The sequence below is a fragment of the Chrysemys picta genome, chromosome 8 (assembly GCF_011386835.1).
Source record: "Chrysemys picta bellii isolate R12L10 chromosome 8, ASM1138683v2, whole genome shotgun sequence".
Classification (NCBI taxonomy): domain Eukaryota; kingdom Metazoa; phylum Chordata; order Testudines; family Emydidae; genus Chrysemys; species Chrysemys picta.
This window is the reverse complement of record NC_088798.1, coordinates 17,552,463-17,578,100: the sequence shown is the minus strand read 5'-3', so window position 1 is coordinate 17,578,100 and position 25,638 is coordinate 17,552,463. Positions and strand designations below refer to the sequence as shown.

General features: G+C 41.1%; 1 protein-coding gene across 5 annotated transcripts in view; it reads right to left on the bottom strand.

The window, feature by feature from the left end:
* Nucleotides 1–24,996, bottom strand: part of ALG6 (ALG6 alpha-1,3-glucosyltransferase) — a 48,304-nt gene extending 23,308 nt beyond the window's left edge. Inside the window, exons 1-5 of one of the 5 annotated variants that reach the window (XM_005284765.4) lie at nucleotides 24,884–24,996; nucleotides 16,488–16,598; nucleotides 10,414–10,498; nucleotides 5,948–6,037; nucleotides 4,847–4,935 (exon numbers count right to left, since the gene is read on the bottom strand). In XM_005284765.4, the coding sequence (XP_005284822.2) occupies nucleotides 4,847–4,935; nucleotides 5,948–6,037; nucleotides 10,414–10,498; nucleotides 16,488–16,569 (346 nt within the window). In that variant the 5' untranslated portion in view covers nucleotides 16,570–16,598; nucleotides 24,884–24,996. Of the gene's footprint in view, nucleotides 1–4,846; nucleotides 4,936–5,947; nucleotides 6,038–10,413; nucleotides 10,499–16,487; nucleotides 16,599–22,820; nucleotides 22,958–24,345; nucleotides 24,369–24,709; nucleotides 24,836–24,883 lie in introns of those variants that run through there. The other 4 variants (XM_008167887.4, XM_065553969.1, XM_042851372.2 and 1 more) reach the window with 4 other exon arrangements.
* Between the last annotated feature and the right edge of the window lie 642 nt (nucleotides 24,997–25,638).

Sequence of the window (25,638 nt, the reverse complement as noted above, 5' to 3'; positions counted from 1 at the left end):
TACCTCTCCGCTGCTGCTGGAGGCAGCACTCCCTTCAGAGCTGGGCGCCCGGCCAGCAGCCACCGATCTCAAGACATTTAGCTCTGAAGGCAGCACAGAAGTAAGGGTGGCAATTCCGCAATCCCACTACAACCTCCAGTTTGAGAAACACTGTGTATTTTTGTATATTTTTACCCTATAGTATAGGGTAAAAGTTTACCAGTGACCAGATTTCATGCTCCGTCGCAAATTTAATAGGGCCCTACTTCTCAGTCTGTATATGAACCAGAAGTTGAACTTGTAAGGGAGACATGAATGTGTTGAAGTGAAAGGTGTACACTATTGTAAGTTATTGTTTAAAGCTAAAAGTCAACACAGAAGCGAAAAAGAAAAATGCAAATCCAAAGTGTTTCTTTCAATGGAGTAACGTGTTAAAGCAATATTACACCTAGATACCAGTTGTCGTCAAATTGCCAAACAGTTTGGAATTGGAAAAACACAAATCCAAAACCCATTACAACAGAAGACAGAAATCCTTGCCGATTACGAGTCAAATACAAATTCTTCAATGAAAATTAAAACATGCCAAAACTGGAAATTAAGAAGTCAATTGTCTCACTTCCGAGTGGTTTAAATCCACTGTTGTTCGTCATGTAAATCTCTCGGGTGGTCCAACGTTAAAAGCACAAGCCATGACATTCGCAGATGACTTGGAAAACAGGGAGTTTAAAGCCAGCAATGTCTGGCTTGCATCGTTTAAGAAGAGGCACAACCTTGCCTTTTGTACAGGATGCGGTGAGAGAGGAGACATTAACCAAGGTGTGGTTTCAGACTGGAAGCAAAAATTACCTGAACTCATAAAGGATTATCAGCTATCTGAAATCTACAACATGGGTGAAATTGGACTGTTTTTTAAAGACAGCGGGAACAGCAAAACCCTCCTTGTCAAAGGTCAGCAATGTTCAAATGGGAAACATTCAAAGGAAAGAATCATCCTTGCTTTATGCACCAACATGAATGGAGATAAAGAAAAGCCCATACTGATCAGTAAATCCCAACGCCCACAATGCTCTGGCAAATTGAATATCAAGGAGTTGCCCGTGGGATATGAATTCAACAAAAAAGCATGAATAAACTCGGAGCTTTTTGAAAAATGATTACAAAGATTTGATCGCAAATTGCTACTACAGGGACATTAAATTCTGTTGTTTGTGGATAACACACCATGCCACTGCCCTGTTAACTATACAAACATTAAACTCTGCTTCTTTTCCCCAAACAGCACCTCCATGTTACGATCTATAAATGTTGAGTAGTTAACATGTTGCTAAGTCTTTTTGGTGTGCTGATTGAGAAGACGTACCACATTGATGAGAAACAACTGAAGAAGTCACAGACTGGTCACAGCCTGCTAAAAACTCCTAGAAAATTTCAAGCCATGTGACGACTAACACAGTGACAAAAAAATTAATGATGATGATGAAGGGGATAGCAATGGTGCCTCTGAACTCCCGGAAAGAATCATTTCTGTGCCTGAAGCCAAGAATATGATTAAAGACATGAAAGCATTTGCCATTCTAAAGGGCAGCAACCGACTTTTAGAGCTGTTCAAAGATGCAGAAGAAGTAGTAGTAAACATGCTCCTATCGTCGCAGAGGCAGACAAGAATAAGTGAACTTTTTCAAATAAATACAGGCTACTGTAGAATGAAACCAGGACTTTTTGATAACACAGGTACCTCTAATTTTCTTTCGGCTTCAGTCTAGAAAATAAGCACTTATATTAGTGTTCTGAATTTCCTCTTGAGTAACAAATACTGTACTACTGTATTAATAAACCCACCAAGAGATTTTAAATTCAGTACTGTAGTGTATACTGTATGTAATGTTCATTTAAAAGACAATTAAAATTAAACATGAAACACTGGTAACAATTGTAGCCTTTCTGTACATCGTAAAAGTGCCCATTTTATAGCAAACCTTTGAAAAGAGACCACCTCTTACAAGCAACCACTTTTGCTAACTTCCATAAGTGGTCGCTCTTGGCAGGTTTTACTGTATCTCTTCCAAAATCAAAAAACATATACCTCACCTTGTTCTCACTACCTACTATTTACAGATAGTATAATTATCACATGAAGGGGGGGGGGGTTTAAACACACATGTCAATTTAATTTGTTTGGAATTACATCCACATGCACATACACATCATGATGTAAATAGCAGCCTAAAACAGACATGACACATACAAAAAAGAGGAGATATGCCTTATGCAAATAAGTTGTACTAATTCATAAAGCATTCATATACTTGAAAGTACAAGCTAGTGGTACCACCTATAAGTTAGTTCAAACTTTGCATAGATGGGGGAAGGTTGGTGTTTTTGGAAGCACTTATTTACGATTACTCTGCAACATCTGTATTGTACAATTAAAATGTCTCAGTATTTCTGTCATTATGGATAATACTTATTCTCACTTAATCTTTCTTAATTCTTTTGTTTTTCCATACAGCCCTATATACAATTGGAAATATTTCTAAAAGTGACTCATTCTTCAAAACTTTTGCATCCCAAAATTTCCATTCATATAATATATATGATATAAGTAAGAGTATATTTACAAATATTCTAGTAATATCTTGTTTGAGCCTTCTGATGAGAGGAAGCAAAATTGCAAAACAAGATATTCAAAGGAAATAAAGTTTAAAGAAAAACTGACTTTGAAGGATAGATTTCATTATTCTAAGGAAAGGAAGGTGTGAGACCAGCAGAATAAAGATCCCAGTTTTGTGACTTGTTTCTCTAGAACACATTCAGGGCTGTTATAAAGAGGATGGTGGTCAGTTGTTCTCCATGTCCACTGAAGGTATGACAAGATGTAATGGGCTTAATCTGCTGCAAGGGACATTTAGGTTAGATATTAGAGGAAACTTTCTAACTGAAAGGTAGTTAAGTTATGGAACAGTTTTTAACAACGGGTTGGACAAACCTGTCAGGGATGGTCTAGGTTTGCTTGGTCCTGCCTTAGTGCAGTGAGCTGGACTTGATGACCTTTCAAGGTCCCTTCTAGTCCAGCATTTCTGCGATTCTATTATTGAAGTGTTGGGACTTAACATTTCAAATATTGGGGTCTAAACTTTAAAAATTCACTGGTGATTTGGGGTGGTGAACCTGAGAGAACTTGAAGGGACCTATTTTTCAGAGTGCATGTCTCAGCACTTTCTGACAATCATACCCCTTTAAGATATCTCATGTTCGGCACCAAGAAATTGAGACACCAAAAATCACTAGTCACTTTTGAAAATCTTGGCCTGTTTCTCTACAAAAACATAATTTGCATTGCTGCATATTTTTCAATTTAGAATGAACAAAGGATTGATCCTGCACTAAGGCCCTAATCCAGCAAAGCACTTCGGCATGTGAACAGTCCACTAAATTCAATGCAACGATTCGTGCTTAGAGTTAAGAATCTGCTAAGTGCTTTCCTTGATCTGGGGCCTAGTGCTCAGCACCCTGAAGGAGCAAACCCAAAATGAGCAAGTCCACAGGGCTTACTCAGTCTGTGAAACATTATCAACTTGTCACTTCTTGGAGAAAATGTTTTCAAATGTATATGTTCAGAATTTAAAAGTATAACACCAATGGTCAACATTCAACTGTACGGAATTTTGTAATCCTGATGCACTAGTTTAATGGCTATGTTAAAAGAACGTATACCAGTTTTCTTAGTTTGTACATCAATATTTTGTCAAGCATGTTGATTTGAACATTAATAAAGACCATTTCAAGGGTAATTTCATCCTAGTGATTTTTTTCTAAATATAATCAATTACTAGAAACCACACTGAAAGGTTTGTGGGCAACACAAGAAATTTCTATTGATGAACATCAGATTCTGCTCAATATAACCAGCAAATAAGGATACTCACCCGGCACAGTCATTTTATAGGACTCTGCACTGCCATGTGAAGCAAAAGGTATGACTAAACTTTAAAAAAATAATGGGTGATTTGGCTGCCTTATGGCTACTGTCACATCACTGCTCCCAGTATTCTCCACTTGCTAGAAGCCACTGGCCCCATCAACAGCTGTCCCACTAACATGTCCATGAGAAGAAATGAAATTATTTGCTATTTTAATGGAGTCAGAATGTATTACATTACATTTTCATTATAGAGGCTGTTCAAAGGCCTGATATAGTCAGAAAAGTGATTTTGAGATTTTTAATCACACTGTTTAAAACACTTTGATTTTGCATGTTTTTGTTAACAGCTATTTAATTCCAGTGGCTGGTAAACATTTTGGAGAAAGGTTGTCTTTGTTATAAAGATTAAATACCTGCCCCTCCAATTAAGATATGAAAACTCACAGTAAATATCCTTGAAACCCCTAAGAGTTCCTTCTCCAAATTCATTAATGGCCAGTCTTGATACACTTGATAGTTTCAAGATAAAAACCAAGCAGAATTTAAAAAAATAAAACCTTCAGGCCTTTTTTAGATATCATAAAGAACTAGAAAGGTAGAAAATCCATTTTAAAAAATCCTTTGCACGTCACCTTTAAAATTAAAATTTGAGATCCAAATTGCTGGAAAGTATCCTTTTAAAGTCGTTACTAAAACCAGTTCAATTTAAAAATTCTGCCTTAAGTTTAACACTATCTGCTACTTTCACAAGTGTGAGCAGAACTGAAAAGACACAGAGGCTTAGTTAACAGTGCCAGACCTGCAATGCCCTCAGATCAGTCAGTTTTGCAGCAGAAATTGACCAAAAGAAAAAACAACAACAAGGGATGCCAAATTAAATGTGCTAAATTAGTGAGCTAGAAAAACGTAGATGATTATGTTAAGGAAATGCAATTTTTCTACCTGTTGCACGCATGAATAACTTATGTGGCTGACTCTCATACCCACGGGATGTGTGGAGAGCAATCCAATCGGGATTTATTAACTTTGCACTGTAAAACAAAGTATAGACACATCAAAATGTAGACAGTTCTCATTTCCCTTTACGTTCTCTTCAGCAATAAAAATGATATGCACAGGGGCATATTCAGAGGATTAAGATGAACGAGGCAAACTTTATCAAAAGCAATAGTGACCAGGGAAGGGGTTTCCTCACCACTAGACCAGTTTATTTTATCGTATTTAGCTGCTAATCAGCAATACAAAAACTGAAAATAGTTATCTTGTGCTGATAAAGATTTAATTCTATTACTATCATTTAATCCTATTACTGTCATTAAGCACTTCTCAAACTGAAAGGTAACTTGTGATTTTTTTAAGTGTTAACAGAAAGTAGGCATAGTGCAGACAAATGTGAAGCAAACTTTCTCCACATAGCTCTGCCAGTGCATCTTAACCTGACCTGCAGCACCCTTTTTCTGTCTGCCCCTGAACAGAACACTCCAGTTTTCTAAAAGCTGTTCTAATACTAGTTAAAGACCATACAGGAAGAACATCCCAATAACAGAATTATATTTACAGGGTATCACGTAGGATCCACTCATCAAATGCCACTTGGGCTCTCAATACAAGATTAATTTTCCATTTGCTGTAAACAATCTCTGATGTGCCTTCCTAGGTACATCGCTGATCCTAAATGACCTATTCAGGAAGCTATAACTATGACCCATCAGCTAAAACGTAATCTGCACCCACTGGAGGCACTGGAATACAAGAGAAACTGATCCTGCAGTCCCGTTGTAGGCAAAGCCCCCAACTGATTTCAATGTGGAACAAATGCAGGATCAGGTTTGAAGCAAGAGGGTTGAAGTAATAACGCCACATCTATTCTATCATTTCTATGGCTCCATAATTGCACATAATAAGTGAACTATGCCAAAGAGGTAAATCCCTACCATTTGTTTTGTTCCTCTCCTCTGGGAGGAAGGGGAGAATGCATTTGTTTTTTCTTTCATTCTCCACCAATAGCAAACATTTAAAATAATCCTAAAATGATTAACTTACACATAAGCACACAAGAGACTGTGATAAGCAGTAAGGGGTGGATAATCAAGGCCCCAGTATTGCAGATTATTGTCACTGGTATTGAAGTACCTGAAAAACAAAAGAAAACTTAAAAATGGATCTAGGATTCCAGCATTGTAACTTCATACCAGCCTAAAGAGTTTGCACATTAAGCCAACTGTGTCTCTCTACCATATAGTCAAACATTCATAGGAACTAAATATTGCCCATTGGGATTTTTGTTTTGTTTTTACTAGAAATAAACACTAAAACAAAACCAACAAAGGATTCAGTATACATTTGCTGGCAACTGTGAAGACTGTAAGAAGCTGTTAGAAATGTTGGCTCTACACCCAACTAAGCATATTCATTGAGGAATAAAATTCCTTTACGTGGAGCCAAGTTGGAGGGATCTAGAGCTTACTGAGACATAGGATGCTTGTACAAAATGAGCTCCCCACATCCACAAAAGCCCACTGTCATAACAATAAAGGGAAGGGTAACAGCCCTCCTGTGTACAATACTATAAAATCCCTCCTGGCCAGAGACTCCAAAATCCTTTTACCTGTAAAGGGTTAAGAAGCTCAGGTAACCTGGCTGACACCTGACCCAAAGGACCAATAAGGGGACAACATACTTTCAAATCCTGGTGGGGGGAAGGCTTTTGTTTGTGCTCTTTGTTTTGGTGGTTGTTCGCTCTTGGGACTAAGAGGGACCAGACATCAATCCATGCTCTCCAAATCTTTCTGAACAAGTCTCTCATATTTCAAACTTGTAAGTACAGCCAGGCAAGGCGTGTTAGTTTTATCTTTGTTTTCTCAACTTGTAAATGTACCTTTTGCTAGAGTGTTTACCTCTGTTTGCTGTAACTTTCAACCTAAGGCTAGAGGGGGTTCCTCTGGGCTCTTTAAGTTTGATTATCCTGTAAAGTTATTTTCCATCCTGATTTTACAGAGATGATTTTTACCTTTCTTTCTTTAATTAAAAGCCTTCTTTTTAAGAACCTGATTGATTTTTCCTTGTTCTAAGATCCAAGGGGATTGATCTGGACTCACCAGGAATTGGTGGGGGGAAATAATTAATTCCTCCTTGTTTTAAGATCCAAGGGGTTTTGGATTAGTGTTCACCAGGGAATTGGTGAAAGAGTCTCTCAAGGCTACCCAGGGAAGGGACTTAGCACATTGGGAGTGATGGCAGCAAAAGCAGATCTAACCTGGTAGAGAAGCTTAGAGGTTTTCATGCAGGTCCCTACATCTGTACCCTAAAGTTCAGACTGAGGAAGGAACCCTGACACCCACAATTCCTGATTTGACAGGATCATCCCCAACTCCATCCACAGTCATGAATTACATTTTTCAGATCCAGGAGCTATTCCAGCAGAAGCTGAAATAGAAAGTTTGCCCAACCACAAAAAGAGAACACAGACTTAGCAGAGCTCAAAAAAAGAGGCAGTTTTTAAAGAGTATTGATTTGACCTCTGCTATAGGGAGGTTTCCCTTATATTAAGGTTCTCAATTTCTATTCTTTGGACTTAGGTAGCCCATTTATACCTTTACAGGACTCTTCAGCTCACCCGTTTTGTTCCTGACTGGAGACAGGAAAACCCTCCTCCTTCATAAATATGTCTGCAGCCACCTTTCACATGCTTTGTGAACCTTACTGAATTCACTTATTGCACAACTGTCATATTTAGCTCCATGATGGGCAAAGTCACAGATCAGTAGAAGGCTCAATAACCTGCAGAGCCAAAGCCAGCAAAACATCTGCAGACAAGTAGCCACAGAGCCAATTAATGATTTAAACAGATCCTATAAAGGAAATGTAGATGTTTTCTTCAATACAATACCCAATGTTTGCATATACAGACATATGTACTAGTTTGTTAACATATAGTGCCTAAATCTCATTAAATAGTCAGGTGCAGCACTCTATTTCACTTCTTTCACTGATGAGCCCCAGCATGATATAGGTGCGAAGAAACCTTTTTGTGACCAAGACTGCTTCTCCCGACACATTCATTTTGCAATGTCCATTTTTCGTGACATCACAATTGGTTACTTTGGAAGAAAACATTGTGTCCCCAACGCTGGACTGTGTCATCACTGAGTGAAACAAGGAGGTAGAGAACTTACACAGAACTACTGTAAGGAAGAGTCCACCTTCTCTGATCCACATGCTGGATTTTGGGTCCAGCTCTGCTTTCTTCCACACAAGGAAATCTTAGGGACATCAATAGGTGTTCCTCACACAGAGGCAGAGAGTAATACCCTAGTCTTGAGTTGCTGTTAAAGTCTGAGGGCAGACTCTTGCCTTTCATCATCAGTGACAGGAATGAGCAAGTGACAAATGAAGTGGGATTTTGATAAGATATTGCGTTTTGTAAAACATGACAGCAACTGTTGGAGAAATTTGAACCTTGTACCCCATACTTTTAGGTTAAAAAGTATACCATAAGCAACTGGGGCAGACAGACATACAAGAACATATATACACACAAACTGGAGTTTCATACAGAGGGAGATCACACTCACATCTGTGTAATTCTACCAGTATGTAGAAGAAACAAAGGCCTAAAGGAAATTTAACAGCAGATATAACTGAGTTAGCAAAGTAATACCTTCTAAATAGCTGACACAAAGTCATGAACCTGGATCAGATATGTCAGCAATAACCACTTCACCTAGTTCTACCTCAGAAAGAAAACTCTGGAGGATAATATGTGAGGGTACACAAGGAAAGGGTTTTCCTGCCTACAATTCTGCTTTGTCAATGTTTCTGTGGAAGGCTGGCAGCAGTTAGAATTTAACCACATCTTCCAGATGAAAGGAGGAAGGTTTAATTCAAGGAACATAAAAGTTATAAAAATAAGACATCAACTCTTTAAATCTCAGAATGAAACAGACTGACTAGTCTTTTATAATTGCCAAGGGGCAAGTTCTTGGCTTTTCCAGTCTACCCACTCCAATGCAGCCAATTTTTGACATTTATTACAGTAAATGATATTTCTTGAATTCCTTATGAGCTGCCTGGAGTATCTTATGAACAATTGATGATCAATCGTATTTCTTTAAGCTGCATCTTTGCTTCTTCTCCTAACACTCAAGATTTCTCATGCCAAGACAGCTCAGATCTTTCACATGGATTTTAATATTCTGCAATTTACTAGTAAGCTTCCCAGTTACTTTGTGTATTTTACTCTTATCCTTCCCTAAACTTGTATTTCAATGGGAAAACAGTACATGTATCAGCGGATACTTAGCAAGAGGTAACAATTGCCACATTTTTAATTAGTAATACAAGAAGACAGGATGTCATTAACGTAACCTTGGAAAAATATGCATGTGTTCTAAAGAAAGACAGGAAAAAAGACAAAGATTTAAATTCTAGCCTCTGGCTCAGAGAAATCTCATGCTAGGAAACTATATACAAATCATATTGAAGTTTACTGCAGCAATTTTTTAAATATACTTTGTTTCTGAACAAAAGGAATAAACATGGAACACAGCAAAATTACATGTACATGCATATCTAATATTAAATTAGGATTTAAGTCTATGAAAATATGAAGAGATATTTTAGGAGCTTGGCAACTTCAGAGAATGTCTCCCTGTAGCTAAGCAAAACAAATTTATATTGCAACTCATTTGTTGCTGCACGGACAGTTCTACTAGATAGCAAATTTAAATGAGTGCTACCAAAATTACTCAGATTCTTAACCTTTGTAGTTTAACAGTTCTTGTACACGTTGGAGTGTAGCAACCTTCCATAGTGGACATGTCCATCCATTCCAAAACAAGGCTTAATCTTCCAAGACTCAGCCATTGAACATACAAGTTGAGATACTAGTCTCCTGGTGTCCCAAAAAATTAATACAAGTGGGCTGTCTTTGCAAGGGTGCAGATTCCAGAGGTATGATATTCTTAATAATTCTAACAATTGTTAATTACTTACTAACAACAGACACAGCCATAATACATAAAGCTATGAGCCAGATACTGTAAAACATACACTTTCTGAAATACTATCAGTACCCAAGGGCCTGTTCTGTTTAACAGAAAACCCTCATTCAACAGATACTGAAGACTGTATATTTTAAACTAGAAGATATGGTCTCCTGTAGTTCCAATGGCAGTTGCTCATATTATTACTTTTACACAGGATGAGCTAAGACATAGCACATTCTTTGTATTTTTACTGCATTCTCAGACTATTGCTTGTCAAACTTTTCTGTTTTGTATACAAAAATCTAACAAATCAAACTTAAGTTCTGAACACTTGCACATTTATTAAGCAAAAATAATGGAATCTCAGTCTAAGAATAGGGAGAGGCAGGTTGTTTAGAGTAATTCAGAGAATGGTAAAAAGCTTTTGAATAGATTTAAAAATCTCAAGTCTTACTTTTATGCACCTTAAAGTTGAATTTTTTCATTACATATCGTAGCCTGAAATTTAAAAGTGATACATACCATTGTTTGATGGGTAGATTGTAAGTAACTTCTTGCCAATGCCTCTGAGCTTCATAGTCTCCATACATAGGTGGTTTTCCTGCACCTAAGAAAGCAAGAGATGGCAAAAAGGGCTTACGAATTTATTTTTTGTTTCTGACACTGCTTTTCGTCCAAGAATGCATCTGGAAATTAATATCATACTTGTTCTGGGTACATTGCTATTATTAGTATCTAAAATTGGGACAGAATGAATAATGGATCATGTTTCCTAAAAAAAACATACATATGTAACATAGAACAAGTATTGTTACAAAGTATTGTCTTTTGGTCTTACGAATATTTCTGAGATGAGCAGTTATCAACTTATACAATTTTCAAGAAACAGATACAGTAGCCTGACCATTTTATAAAGTCATTGGTAATGTTATCAAGTATAGCATGAAAAGTGTTGCATTTTCACAGAAATAAGACCATGTAGGATTACTGAATTCTTATACATTTGTTGTGTGTGAATATGCCTACTACTTTTTCTGAAAGTAAATGAGTTGCCTTTCTCCTTCGTACAAATTGCCCTTCCCCCATAGTTCTTAACAGAGACTTAACATTGTAAGCAGTTTACTTATTTCTAATGTACGATGTAATATCATTCTATTAAAATGGCCCCATATATGGAGTGGGTTGAGAGGAAGAATTCATTTTTACAAAGCTTTCTGAATTATCAGACTGTCTATGCTCCATTTTTGTTTACCAGAATCTTTTTTTCCCACATCTTTCAATTGAATGATTGTTATGTAGTAGTTCTGAGTGATGACCAATGTCAAAGGAAGCGTCTTACACACATACACCATTTACAAGGCTCTCGGGAAGTTAGTTCAGTATGCCATGAAAAATCTTTATCAATGCAGTCTTCATAGGTTTGTTCACAAACAAGTTCCTCAAAGTGGTCTAACTGTGGTAGCCCCACATTATGCAGCCACTGTATACATACTATTTGCTGCCTTTATCTTGTGATTACCTATTGAGAACAGAAACCAGGCAGACAGTTTCTTCCACTGAGATATTGACTCTAACCTCATGGAGATTGAAGAGTTTCTTTTACATATAGGAAATCCATCTATAATTCTTTCACATGATCTATGTTTATGGGATTCACACAAGCACAGATATATGTGATTTGTTTGTGGTCCCATAAAGAGAATACATTATTTCTATAAGAGACATTCAGATAAAAGGATCCCAAACAGGTCAGGTCATCTGGGAGTAAAAGCCTCATCAATGCCCACCCTGGAATGATAAATCTATTGGACAGAAAGTATCTGTCACAGAATTTACTAAATATAAGGAATGTTATTAACCAGATTTTTCTAACCTTCTCAAGATTTTTGTGAATTTACAGGAATTTTATCACCATTTCCTTCCAAAAGAGGTGAAGAAAGAGAATTAGATCATATATTCAGCTATCTGGTGAATTAAATAATTTGCTAGCTCAGGAATTGGTACTCACATTTTGTAAATACTAGCATGCTCTAAAGCCAGCCCAGAAAAACAAGTCAACTATACCTAAGGGATCTTTATTCAAGAAAGGCAAAAGGAATCCTACTACAGTAATTAATGCATCTTTCTGAAGTTGGCAGCAGATATATGGCCAACTAGGATTCAGAATGTACGAAAAATATATTGTTGTTCACATGCATTCCAATTTTCCATTCTTATAAGAAATGCACCAGATACTAGATACAGGTACTTTAAATCAACCCTTGCTTTGTTCAGTTTTATTGCTGCCTGGAAGTTTGAGATTTCAAGGGCCTAATTCTGCCTTCAGGTACACGCAGTTGGCTTCTACTCACTTAATGGCAGCTTTGCAAATGTATCAGAAGACAAAATCTGGTCCTTAGACTCTAAATGTACTATAAACTACTTTTCCTGATTAATTGTCTAAAACCAACTAGCCTTGACCATGCTGCCTTGGATGGTGACCTTCACTGCCATACATTAGTTATTTGTCCTCTCCCAAACATAACCCTAACTCAACAAGGTTAGTGTTGCCTCAAAAAGGCATAACAGGACAAGCAACAAGATAAATAAAATAATGTAGCAACAGAACACTGGTATAGTTAATGGGAGTGGAAATAACCTCCTTGTGTCTGGTCACTGATGCCACACGATTCTGAACTATCCTGAATCAGCATTAATAGCACGGTCTGCTTCAGAGAACAACAAACAACTACTTTTAATCTCTTGATCAAGTGTGTGATCTCATTGAGCAATAGTGACAAAGCAAAGTAAAGGGACTCCATCATCCTGAAAATTACATTCCTTAAAAACATCTATTTTTTCCAAAGTACTTTATGCATCTGACAGCACTGGTTTATAATCAGGTTTACTGTTTCCCCTGAATAGTCAGTTAGGCCTTGATCCAACAAGTACACAAATAATCCCAGTAAAATCAATGGTAGTACTCACATGATTCAAGTAAAGCACATGCTTTCCTGGATTTAGACCTTACTCAGTTGCTCCCTTGCTGAAAATTCTTTTGTAAGGATAAATTATGGAACAACAAAATCCTTATGAAAAAAATTAAGGATTTTTTTAAAATTCAAAACATTATTTAAAGGGTACTCTCTCAAAACTAATTAACAGTGTCCCTTTAACATGGGTGAGTGCATGCAGCACAGCAAGATAAAAAGTTAACACAATGGTTAGAAAATTTATTACATTTTGTGTGTATGTTTAAATAGATGAATTCTCAAAGACCTAAGCTATCTACAAAACAGAGAGGTCTCAAATGTACATCTTTAGAAGGCACTCAAGTCAACCATCTTTACTAAAAATTATTAAATCAAACAATCATGCTTGAAAATTTTCAGTCTAACTTCAAGTGAGCACTCCAAGTAAATGAAACCAAAAAGTTATGCATCAATTTATTCACAAAAAAATATTGGACAATTCTTGTGGCTTTAGTGTGAGGCTCTGAGCTACCTTAAGAGAAATTAGGGGTTGATCCCAGACTCGCCCTGTGTTTTTTCTGGCAGGCAGGGATTGGAAGTGTGATGCGTTTAACCAAAGGAGTAAAGAGCAAGCTTTGTACAAATTAACTGACGCTTCCAACAGCCAATTTAGAAGAGCCATCAGGAGGTCTTGAAAAGACTTATGTTAGTTCTTTTGCAGGCAGCACAAGGGGTGGGGGAGAAATGGATCCAATAAACGATACAACTGTGATTTATCTCATAACAAATTCAGGCATGATGGGTGTAAAAATCTAACCCTTCCTTCCAGACCACTTGTATAACCTTTCCTTCACTACTACCAGTACAGCTTTAACTAAATGAACAATTTAGTTGTGGTACATAAGAACATAAGAAAGGCCGTATGGGGTCAGACCAAAGGTCCATCTAGCCCAGTATCCTGTCTACCGACAGTGGCCAATGCCAGGTGCCCCAGAGGGAGTGAACCTAACAGGAAATGATCAAGTGATCTCTCTCCTGCCATCCATCTCCACCCTCTGACAGACAGAGGCTAGGGACACCATTCTTTACCCGTCCTGGCTAATAGCCATTAATGGACTTAACCATGAATTTATCCAGTTCTCTTTTAAACTCGGTTATAGTCCTAGCCTTCACAACCTCCTCAGGTAAGGAGTTCCACAAGTTGACTGTGTGCTGCATGAAGAAGAACTTCCTTTTATTTGTTTTAAACCTGCTGCCTATGAATTTCATTTGATGACCCCTAGTTCTTGTATTATGGGACTAAGTAAATAACTCTTCCTTATCCACTTTCTCCACATCACTCATGATTTTATATACCTCTATCATATCCCCCCTTAGTCTCCTCTTTTCCAAGCTGAAGAGTCCTAGCCTCTTTAATCTCTCCTCATATGGGACCCATTCCAAACCCTTAATCATTTTAGTTGCCCTTTTCTGAACCTTTTCTAGTGCCAGTATATCTTTTTTGAGATGAGGAGACCACATCTGTACGCAGTATTTGAGATGAGGGCATACCATCGATTTATATAAGGGCAATAATATATTCTCAGTCTTATTCTCTATCCCCTTTTTAATGATTCCTAACATCCTGTTTGCTTTTTTGACCGCCTCTGCACCCTGCATGGACATTTTCAGAGAACTATCCACGATGTCTCCAAGATCTTTTTCCTGACTTGTTGTAGCTAAATTAGCCCCCATCATATTGTATGTATAGTTGGGGTTATTTTTTCCAATGTGCATTACTTTACATTTATCCACATTAAATTTCATTTGCCATTTTGTTGCCCAATCACTCAGTTTTGTGAGATCTTTTTGAAGTTCTTCACAGTCTGCTTTGGTCTTAACTATCTTTAGCAGTTTAGTATCATCTGCAAACTTTGCCACCTCACCTTTTACCCCTTTCTCCAGATCATTTATTACTAAGTTGAATAGGATCAGTCCGAGGACTGACCCTTGGGGAACACCACTAGTTACCCCTCTCCATTCTGAAAATTTACCATTAATTCCTACCCTTTGTTCCCTGTCTTTTAACCAGTTCTCAATCCATGAAAGGACCTTCCCTTTTATCCCATGGCAGCTTAATTTACATAAGAGCCTTTGGTGAGGGACCTTGTCAAAGGCTTTCTGGAAATCTAAGTACACTATGTCCACTGGATCCCCCATGTCCACATGTTTGTTGACCCCTTCAAAGAATTCTAACAGATTAGTAAGACATGATTTCCCTTTACAGAAACCACGTTGACTATTGCTCAACAGTTTGTTTTTCTATGTGTTGGACAATTTTATTCTTAACTATTGTTTCGACTAATTTGCCTGGTACAGACGTTAGACTTACCAGTCTGTAATTGCCGGGATCACCTCTAGAGCCCTTTTTAAATATTGGTGTTACATTAGCTAACTTCCAGGCATTGGGTACAGAAGCCGATTTAAAGGATAGGTTACAAACCTTAGTTAACAGTTCCGCAACTTCACATTTGAGTTCTTTCAGAACTCTTGGGTGAATGCCATCTGGTCCCGGTGACTTGTTAATGTTAAGTTTATCAATTAATTCCAAAACCTCCTCTCGTGACACTTCAATCCGTGACAGTTCCTCAGATTTGTCACCTACAAAAGCCAACTCAGGTTTGGGAATCTCCCTAACATCCTCTGCCATGAAGACTGAAGCAAAGAATCCATTTAGTTACTCCGCAATGACTTTATCGTCTTTAAGCGCTCCTTTTGTATCTCGATAAGGCTTGAAGAGCAAGATTGACCAACTGTACTATGAGGTTGTAGTGCAGCAGTTCTCAAACTGGGGGTCGGGACCCCTCAGGGGGTCATAAGGTTATTACATGGGGGGGTCGTGAGCTGTCAACCTCCACCCCAAACCCTGCTTTGCCTCCAGCATTTATAATGGTGTTAAATATACAAAAAAGTGTTCTTAATTTATAAGGGGGGGTCGCACTCAGAGGCTTGCTCTGTGAAAGGGGTCACCAGTAAAAAAAGTTTGAGAGCCACTGCTATAGTGCTACTCTGCAACTACTGTATTATCTAAGGTGTAGGAAAGGAAAGCTGACTGTGCTTTTATTCCTTCTAGCATATTTTAGTGGGGGACATTGTAAGATAGGATTAACAGAACTAGGGGGATTAGAATGGAATAGCTTTTTCAGCATTTTGATTGTGGTGGCTGTGATGTTGCTCATTGCTAAATCCAGAGAAAATGGCAGCTCAAGAGTCTCAAGGGCTTGTCTACACTTGCAATTTACAGCGCTGCAACTTTCTTGCTCAAGGATGTGAAAAAACACCACCCTCCCCCCGAGCGCAGCAAGTTTCAGCGCTGTAAAGCGCCAGTGTAGACAGTGCACCGGTGCTGGGAGCTGTACCCCCAGCGCCGGGAGCTGCGCCCCTCATGAAGGTGGGGTTTTTTAAGAGCACTGGGAGAGCTCTCTCCCAGCGCTGCGTCACGACCACACTGCCGCGACAGAACCTTAGGGAGGCACGGTGACTATTATAATATGGCCATATACTGCTTCCCATTTATGAAACCTTACAAACAAGTTTTTAACTCTTAACAAAAGCTTTGCAATTCACCTTTATATATTTGTTTTGCAGACTGTGAATATACATTACCTGAATAAGAACCAAATGACACCGTCCAGCGTACAATAAGTCCTAGTAAGACAGTAATTGTCATTAAGCTCCATTTTTCCATAGCTGCACTTCAGTCCAAGTCAAAGGTACCTGAAAACAAGAAAACAAAGTCTATTGTAGCTCTGCCTATGTTTCTGTTCCTTTATGCATTTGGAGTCCCATCATAATTTAGTGACACTGATGATAGTCTCACTCTGCCCCACACTATAAGTGTGATGTTGCAATATCGGTTCTTTCTGCATGCTGCGATTAGACAGTTTATTCCAAGCACTGAAAAGTTTCAAAGCATAAAACCAAACACTACACAGAAATATCTTCTCCCATTTCTGAGCCACAAGCCAGCTAGGCTTCTGGCAAAACAAAAAGAAAGAGTGTAAGACTTCAAACTACTGAGAGGAACCCAGATCTCAAATCAACGTTATGCTGTACACACATACACATTATTAGACTCCGTCTCCTTAGTATGTTGGGGACTGTATATCTAATACATACAGGTGGAATGTGGATTCTTTATGGATGATTATTGTTATTTGAAAAACTTCCTGTTACAGTGTTTAAGTTTGAGGAGGGAAAATACTGAGGCTGCTCCTATCCATAAGCAGCTCAATAACTTACTTACTACTGAAAACCTGCAAAATATTCAAGGATTTCTATACAATTCCTCAAATTCCTTGACCATTACTCAATTAGCAATTGCAAACACCGAATTTATAATTTGATATTTAACCACTTTTTCTACTGCATTATCTTTTGCTTACATGATGACATAGGCTAAGAATGGATGTTTGATTAATGTCACTGCGCCAGTACTCAATACAGACCTGATTCGGCAGAATCTTATGCCCAGAAGTAGAGCTTACTGAAATGAGTAGTCCCATTTACATTAACAGGACTAACAGCAGCAAACTCTACACAACTGGGAACTAATTGTTTTCAGGATCAGGCTCTAGTCTCTTACAAAAATATTTTAAAAACAACTGACACTTTCACTAAAATAAATAAATCCTAAACTACTTGTTAAAATAGGACACAATTTTTTTAAAAATATACATATACAAAAAAGTCAGGATTTCAGATACACCTGAAGCCTTAAAGTTACAAATAAACACATTTCAGAAGTCAAAAGGATTTTTACTTGGTTGATGATATCATTAACGTCTAAATTTAAGCAAGAGACTGCATCCCTTGCCCTTTACTAGGTATTTATAACACAATCACTTCTACCAGAAGAAAACTAACCTGATATCCTACTAAGCAAAGAGGATTTGACTACAAAATGCTGAGTTTTAAGCCCATCTACGTATTTGGACAAATATTTAAGATCCCAACAGTTCAAGTATTTGTTTATTTAAAAATACTTCCATCTTTAAATGTAAGCAATGTTCACATTTGTTTGTTTCTTCTCTTCCTCCACAGAGTTAAAGGAGAGAAAAATTTTAACAGCTTCTGATAGGGTTACCATATTTCAGCAAGCAAAAAAGAGGACGGGAGGAGCCCCACCCTAGCCCCGCCCCCGTCCTGCCCTAGCCCCGCCCCTGCCCCTCCCCCTTCCCGCCCCCCTCTGAACTCCCAACCCTCCCCCGCCGCTCCTTGTCCCCTCCTGGGACCCCTGCCCCTAACTGCCCCCCAGGACTCCACCCCCTACCTAAGCCTCCCTGCCTCTTGTCCCCTGACTGCCCCCTCCTGAGACCCTCCCCCCATCCTAACTGGCCCCCTAGGATCCTACCCCCTACCTGTACCCTGACTGCTCCAACCCTTATCCACACCCCCACCCCCAGACAGACCCCTGGGACTCCCACACCCCATCCAACCACTCCCCACCCTGACAGCCCCCCTAGAACTCCCGACCCATCTAAACCCCTCTGCTTTCTGTCCCCTGACTGCTCCGATCCCTCTCCCCACTCCTGCCCCCTGACAGCCCCGCCCCCAGAACTCCCAACCCCCCCCCCGCTCCTTGTCCCCTGACTGCCACCTCCTGGGACCCCTGCTCCTAACTGCCCTCCAGAACCCCACCCCCTACCTAAGCCTCCCTGTTCCTTGTCCCCTAACTGCCCCCTCCTAAGACCCCCCCACCCTAACTGCCCCCCAGGACCCTACCCCCTACCTGTACCCTGACTGCCCAAAACCTTATCCACCCCCCCAGAAAGCACCCCCCGAACTCCCCACCCCGTCTCTTGACTGCCCCCTCCAAAATCTCCCTGCCCCTTCTCCGACCCCCTGTCCCCCTTGTTGTTGGCCTTCACCTAATGTCTCTGTGAGCTTGCTCAGGAACGGCCTGAGCCGTTCGTCCCGGCATGCTGGGCAGCAGTGGAGGAGGAGCAGGGAAGGAGCTCCAGACTGCCGGAGGCGATCTGCAAATGCAGGGAGGGAGGCAGTGATCTCTGCTGCAGGGGAAGCGGAGGAGGGGCTCTCTCTGGCTGTCGGAGCCCCATGTAAGTGGCACCATCCGGCCGGCTGCCCTGTTAGCCGCGCGCGCTCTGCATGGCGCCTGGGGGGGGGGGAGGGGGAGTCCGGACATTTACAAATTCCCCCCGGACGCTATTTTTAGCTCAAAAAGCCGGACATGTCCGGGGGAATCCAGACGAATGGTAACCCTAGCTTCTGATAACTTATGTTGAGTACCCTGTTTAATTCCAAAGTTCTGAAATAAATTATAAAGTTTGCTAAATAAGAAATATTTATTAAAGAGAACATGAAAGAAAAAGTATTATATTTTTTTTTCTTTTACTCAGTTATGAGAATGAGCATGCATGTCTTTCTGCAGTCTCCCTGAAAGCTAAGCTCCACACAGCACAGGAAAGCCATAAGAATGAGAAGCCTTCTTCCTGTTCTACTCCTCTCATGGTACTGCTCTGCTACCTACCCCAATAAAGGAAAACTAGTAACTTAAAATGCCTTGTTCAAAAAATTTAAGTTCAAAAATTTTAACTTTCAAACACCAGAACAGCAAATGTAACTTTTCTTGTCTGCATAGTAAACACTGGCACTTTTATCTGTTTGAATAATCAAAGTGGTGCTTTCCATGCCTTCTTGGTTGCAAAGATTTGAACTGCTTCCTGAAGGTCCACAGTCTGGACCAGCTCATGCTCTATTGAGATGGTTGCAAGGCTGACCAGCCTCTCTTGTGTCATTGTGGAGCTTAGATGTGTTTTTATTAACTTCAGTTTGGAGAAGCTGAGTTCTCCACTGGTAGGGTTACCATCTGTCCGGGTTTCCCCGGACATGTTCGGCTTTTTCAGCTTTAAATGGCCGTCCGGGGGGGATTTCTAATAAAGTACAAATATACGGGATTTCCCCCTTCCCCTCATGCTGGTGTAGGTCCTCAGGTATAGTGAGGAGTTTTGGAATATCATACAACACCCCAAGTATACTGCTGTGTTCCCTGAGCTGCATGAAACATTTTTCAACTGACTGTATTTCACAATCTAGCACCTGATTAAAGAATTCAAATTTGAATTGTTGTTTGGGGTCTCTTATGGGATTATCCTGTGCCTCATAATCAAAATGTCTTCTTCTTCAGTGACTCTTGTATTCTTGAATGGGTGGGAAAATAGCTTCAGAGTGAAGTTCCTCTGCCAACTTCTGTGCACGCTTCAGAACGTTTTGAAATCCCTCATCTGACCAGTAAGACTGTAGGTATGAATTTGCTTTGCCCAGTTGTTCCATTGCTCCAGATATATCAAGGTCAACACCTTGGAGTCTCTTGCTTACAACATTTATTTCAAACAGTATGTCATGCCACAACACTAAACACAGAAATTTGAAGTTATGTGTTTCTGGTGATTCCATTTCCCTCTGCCACTGTTCTCCCATGAACAGTTCCTGTCATAACATTATCCTCCATAATGGCAACTATGGCATCATCTATCTTCCCAATTTGGTGTTTGATAGGCTTTATTGCCTCCACTCGACTTTCCCATCGTGTAGCACTCAGTGGTTTCAGTGTCAGAGAGGATGTTCCCAGCTGTTGCTTCAAAATTTGCCATTAATGAGTTGATGCAGAGAAAAATGCATAGATGCTTTGAATTACATTTAAAAAATTCAGCAGCCTCATTAGAAGCTGATGCTACATCACTGACCACCAAGTTCAATGAATGAGAACTGCATGGGACAAAAAAAGCTCGAGGGTTTAACTCTCAGATCCGTGTCTGCACTCCCCTGTTCTTTCCTCTCATGTTGGTACCATTATCGTAGCCCTGACCTCTCATGTCAGCTATCGCAATTCCCATATTTTCCAGCTTTTTAAGAAGCACATTTGTCATACCAGCTCCTGTAGTATCATCAATGTCAATAAATTATAGAAAATGCTCTCTGACAGTCACCATTGCAGAGACATATTCACTAGGTTCTGTTGTTGTTACAAAACGCACTATTAAAGTAATTTGTTCCGTATGGCTGATGTCAGGCGTGCAGTCCAGAATAACAGAGTAATATCTTGCTGACTTCAGATCTGCCACAATCTTCTGTTTGACTTTTGTTGCCAGTAACTGTATGATCTCATTTTGAATTGTTTTTCCAAGGTAATGTTGGTGCTCCTGGAGTACAGCATCAAACTCAGCCATCAGCTCCACAATTTTAAGGAAGTTTCCATTGTTTGGCACATACAGCTGATCTGAAGTGCCACACGGTGCTAGGTTTTGGGTAGCAAGCATTCTCACAATGGCAATGAGCCTTTTCAGAACATTTTGCCAATAAAGAGACTCTGATGCAATCTTCTCTTGATGCTGATCATCTATGGTGGCCTTTAACCTTAGTCTCATCTCAAGCTCTTTCCACATATGGAATGCTCTCTGGTGATTTGCTCCCTGCTCATAGCATGCCAGATTTCTAGCCAGATTTTTCCAGTCCCATTGTCCCAATGTGGCTGGAACATTAGACTGGAAGAGTTTGCAACAAAAACAGTATGCAGTATTCTGGGTTTTTGAGTACATAAGCCATGGCCTCTCCACTTTGTCACCATTGGGGATTTCATGCCAGTAATGTGTTGGATGGAAACGGCTATTTTCATTGTCTTTGGGGAACATAAAGTTTTTCACTTGCTATGGCCCATGCAGTACAAGGAAGTCCCTCAGGCTACTGCTCAAGTGGGTCCACAGTCCTGGATCATCTAGACTTAAGGAACTAAACTCAGCAGCAGCTGTTTCTTGCGCCTCCACCACACCCTTCTCTGATCTACACTTTTCTTCAAGAATGTGCATGGTTACATCCATCTGAGATGGATATATGGATGCTGCAGTAGATGCCAGGTCACCTGTACTCTAACTGGAGGATCAGACATCTCTTCACCACTCACTGGGGCTGGAAGGCTCACCGTGAACATTTGTATCTATCTATCTCAGGAGAGCTCCTTCCTGCTTAGATAGAAAAGCTTCCTTTGCTTTCTTTCTTTTTCTGAATGCTGCCCCAGAGGGGCGTTTTCTTCTTTCACTCATGACTGCTGTTCTGTGCCAGCTATAGTGGCTCTCAACACTCAATTGAAGGGGACAAATAAGCAAGCTGGTAGCAGGGCCTGAGTGAGGGAAGATATCAGCGTCTTAAGGGCCTAACTGGCTCCTACTACTTCAGTTGTCTGCCTGTTCTCCTCAAGTGGGTTCAGGGAAGCAGCAGGAAACAGGAAGCTCCCTGAGAAGCTGGTGTTAATCAGTCCAGGCTCCTGGGGGTGCTAGAGAGGTAAATAAGAGGCTCCACCTCCTCTCTCTCCTTGCAGCTTTCTGTTATTCCCTCTCACCTTTTCTCCTGCCTGCTATGTCTCTTGTGCCCTCCTTCCTCCAGCACAGCACTCCACCATCTCTGTGCATCTAGAGCAGAGAGAATATGCACCCGCAGCAGACAAAATGTTCTACACTCTGGGTCCTAGTGGCACACACACACACACCCCGGTCTGGCACCTGAGGCGTCCGCCTCAGTTCACCTCATGGTAAGGCCAGCCGTAGCCACAAATATACTCAGGCACCTAAGTCACGTTTTTAGGCACCACTGCAATCCACAAAACTCCCACTCAGTTTCTGCCTAACCCTGTAGGTAGCTAAACTCACCCGACACCTAAGTTTTTGCAGTAAAAGTTCCCTAGGCACCTACATTCCTGCCTCTGAGCATATGCACCACTGACTCACTCTAGGTGCCTGGACACCAATCTTCCAACTAAGCGACCCACATATCAGGGGGAAGATAGATGTTTCTCTGCCTAAACTGTGTGTCGGGCCCAATCCAGTAGATGTGCTAAGACGCGGCCTAACTTCACAAAATGACTGGAGGGAGTGGAGAAAGGAGGACCTCGCTTATTACCTTAATCGCTGACCTAAAGATTCTCACCTGGAATGTGGGAGACTCCTGGTTTAAGTTCCCCCTCTGCCTGATGAGGAGACAGGATTTGAACAGGAATCTGCCACCTCACTGGGTACAGGTGCATAATGCTGTTGTGACTCAGAAAAAAAATTAATTCCTTTCTGATTACTGGTTCAGGATGAGTGCTTAAGAAAAGGTACTAGTCCTGAAAGCACTTGCACTGTTCCACCACAGTGTTTCTCCGTTTTGTCAAGCCGTGAAACTTTAGACCTCAGCTTGTTGCCATTCATATTATTGTTGTTACTGAATGTTACGTAAAACTTTAACTTCATTAGACTGTTGAAGCTCCTGTCAAATGTAGAAAAGGAAATACTTAAAATGTCAGCAACAGCTCCAAAGTCTCTAAACCCTTGACCAGAGAGGAAATTGTAGTTGAGGTGCAATAATTAGCATTTTTTAACATTTTGTGAAACCATTCAATCACATTCAACACCGCCAACAAAACTGAACATACATTAGAAAACAGGTGACACCCAAGTTATCAAATCTAGTCATTCTGATTATCATTTTCCTTATCCTGACACTCATTTCAATACCAGCACGATTTTATAGATCCATGTTTTATACTCTCTGCAGTCAGGCTATGATTACAAGGTCTCGTGGTATGGTGTTAGTTCTAGATCTCAGTTCTTGATATAGCAGCCACTAAAATCACATTACAATGAAGCAGAGGTGTCAAAAGGCAAAATGGAATCACAATGATGTTTTTTCAGTGCTGATATCTCACAAACCACCATGGTTGAAAAAAATTAAGCAACATTGCCAAATTAGAGTTGTATTTTGCTAGTGATTAATTCTTAATTTCTCTCTGTGCTCTCTTATGAAATACTGTTCATTTATAAATGGACCAGGCAAAAACACAGGCCAAGACAGCAAACCTCTGGGACCTATCCCAAGAAAATCTATTGGCTCGGACCCTTGTAAAGAGAAATGGATGAGTTTTGTTCAACTCCAGTTATAATTTTGTATGAGGCATTTCCAATCTTTTCCCATTGTGACTCCTTAAATAAGGGTATGATGAGAAAGGAGAGGAAGAAGCCACTGATGTGCCTGAACAAAGATGGCAGTTTCAGACAAATATTTTTTAATAAAGAAGGCAAAGGAAGCAAAAGCCTCGGAGAAGATCCCTAGACTAATGGCCTCTAACTAGTGTGCCCCCCATATGTTTGTGTGTGATGTTATTAGGCATGTAATGAGCACTATGATGAAATCCAAGTGCTGCTCAGCACGGTAAGAGGAAAAGGCGACCAATATATATTTGTCAATCAGTTGATTTCTCCGATGATGGATCGATGTGCTACCTACTCGGTATGCAGAGGACCCCGTCCCCACCACAAACACCAGGACAGACCCACATATGGTGTCCAGACGTCCCAATTTTATAGGGGACAGTTCTAATTTGGGGGTCTTTTTCTTATATAGGCTCCTATTACCCCCCACCCCATCCCGATTTTTCACATTTGCTATCTGGTCACCCTAGACCCACACCCACCTCTCGGCACCGTTAGGGGACTCCACTTTGAGCCCAACGGCAACCCGCCCTGCCCACGACAGTCCGGGGCGGAGGCCACACACTCCCCGTCAAAGGGAGGGCGGCAGACGTAGAGGGGCCAGGGCGGCATGCTCCCGCCCGCTTCCCCGCCCGGGCTCTACACTGGGGGGCGTGTGTCCCAGCTGACAGGATCATGCCCTTCCAGCCCCTCCTCCCCTGCCGGTCTCACAGCAGAGGGCCCCAGGCGCGCCCCCTTCACGTATGGCAGCTAGGGCACCCTCCAAACCCCCCGTTAACCTCCCGCCGCGGCTCCGGAGGTCCCGCCCCGGTGACACCCGTGGAGCGTGGACCGCCTCACACGCACCGACTGGGAGTCCAGGAAGCGCCCCGCGCGGCTTTCCCGCCCCCATGAGGCACCCGGAAGCGCTGCTTCCCGCTCCCTCAGCACGGGAGCGCGCTCCCGCTTCCCCCCTTCCCTCCTGCGGGAGCACGCAACTCCTGCGCGAGCCCGCGGATCCCACTGGACAGACAGACTCACCGTGACGCGCGCGTCCCCTGGCGATTCCGCGCTCGAGTCGAGCTGTTTCCGGGTCTGGCAGACGGGCACGCGCACGTAGTAGTCGGGTGAACGCGGGTGCGAGGACGTAGGGCTGAGGGAGGGGATGGGGAATGGAGAGAGTGAATGGGGACAAGCCACTGGGGGGGACAATGGGAGCGAGGCAGCATGGGGGCCAGGAGAATGGGGGGACAATAAGGGGCAGCCAGGGGAATGGGCACATGACCTGCCAAACAGAGCCCCACCAACCCTAAGCACTACTAGGCCCACTGCCTCAGGCACTACAGGTGGCTTTTCTGTGGCCTCCTCTTAACCAGGTGAGGAGGCTCCACCAGGGCTTTAACTTACCAGTTTGTGATGTGCTCCTCTTCTGCACTAGCCGATTGCATCGTATTAGCTGACCAGTGCTAACAACACACCTCTTGCCCTAGTCTAGACATGGCTTGTTACCCCCGCCACCTCCTCAAGGCAAAACATCTACATTAGCACACAGCATCCTAGCCTGAATGTACACAGATTGTAAATGTCAGAAGGTGCCAAAATTCACACTCAGAATAACATTAATGCTGCCTCAGTCACTACGCACAGACCTTGTCTACTGCCAAAAACAGGACCTGTAATTCACCAAACGTTCAGCTCTTCTAGTGGCAGCACTAGTGCAGCTATGGCTTCAGGCAGCTGCCAGCTCTTTATGCACCTTGTTGTTTTATCATACTCAGGTTAGATCTTTATGATGG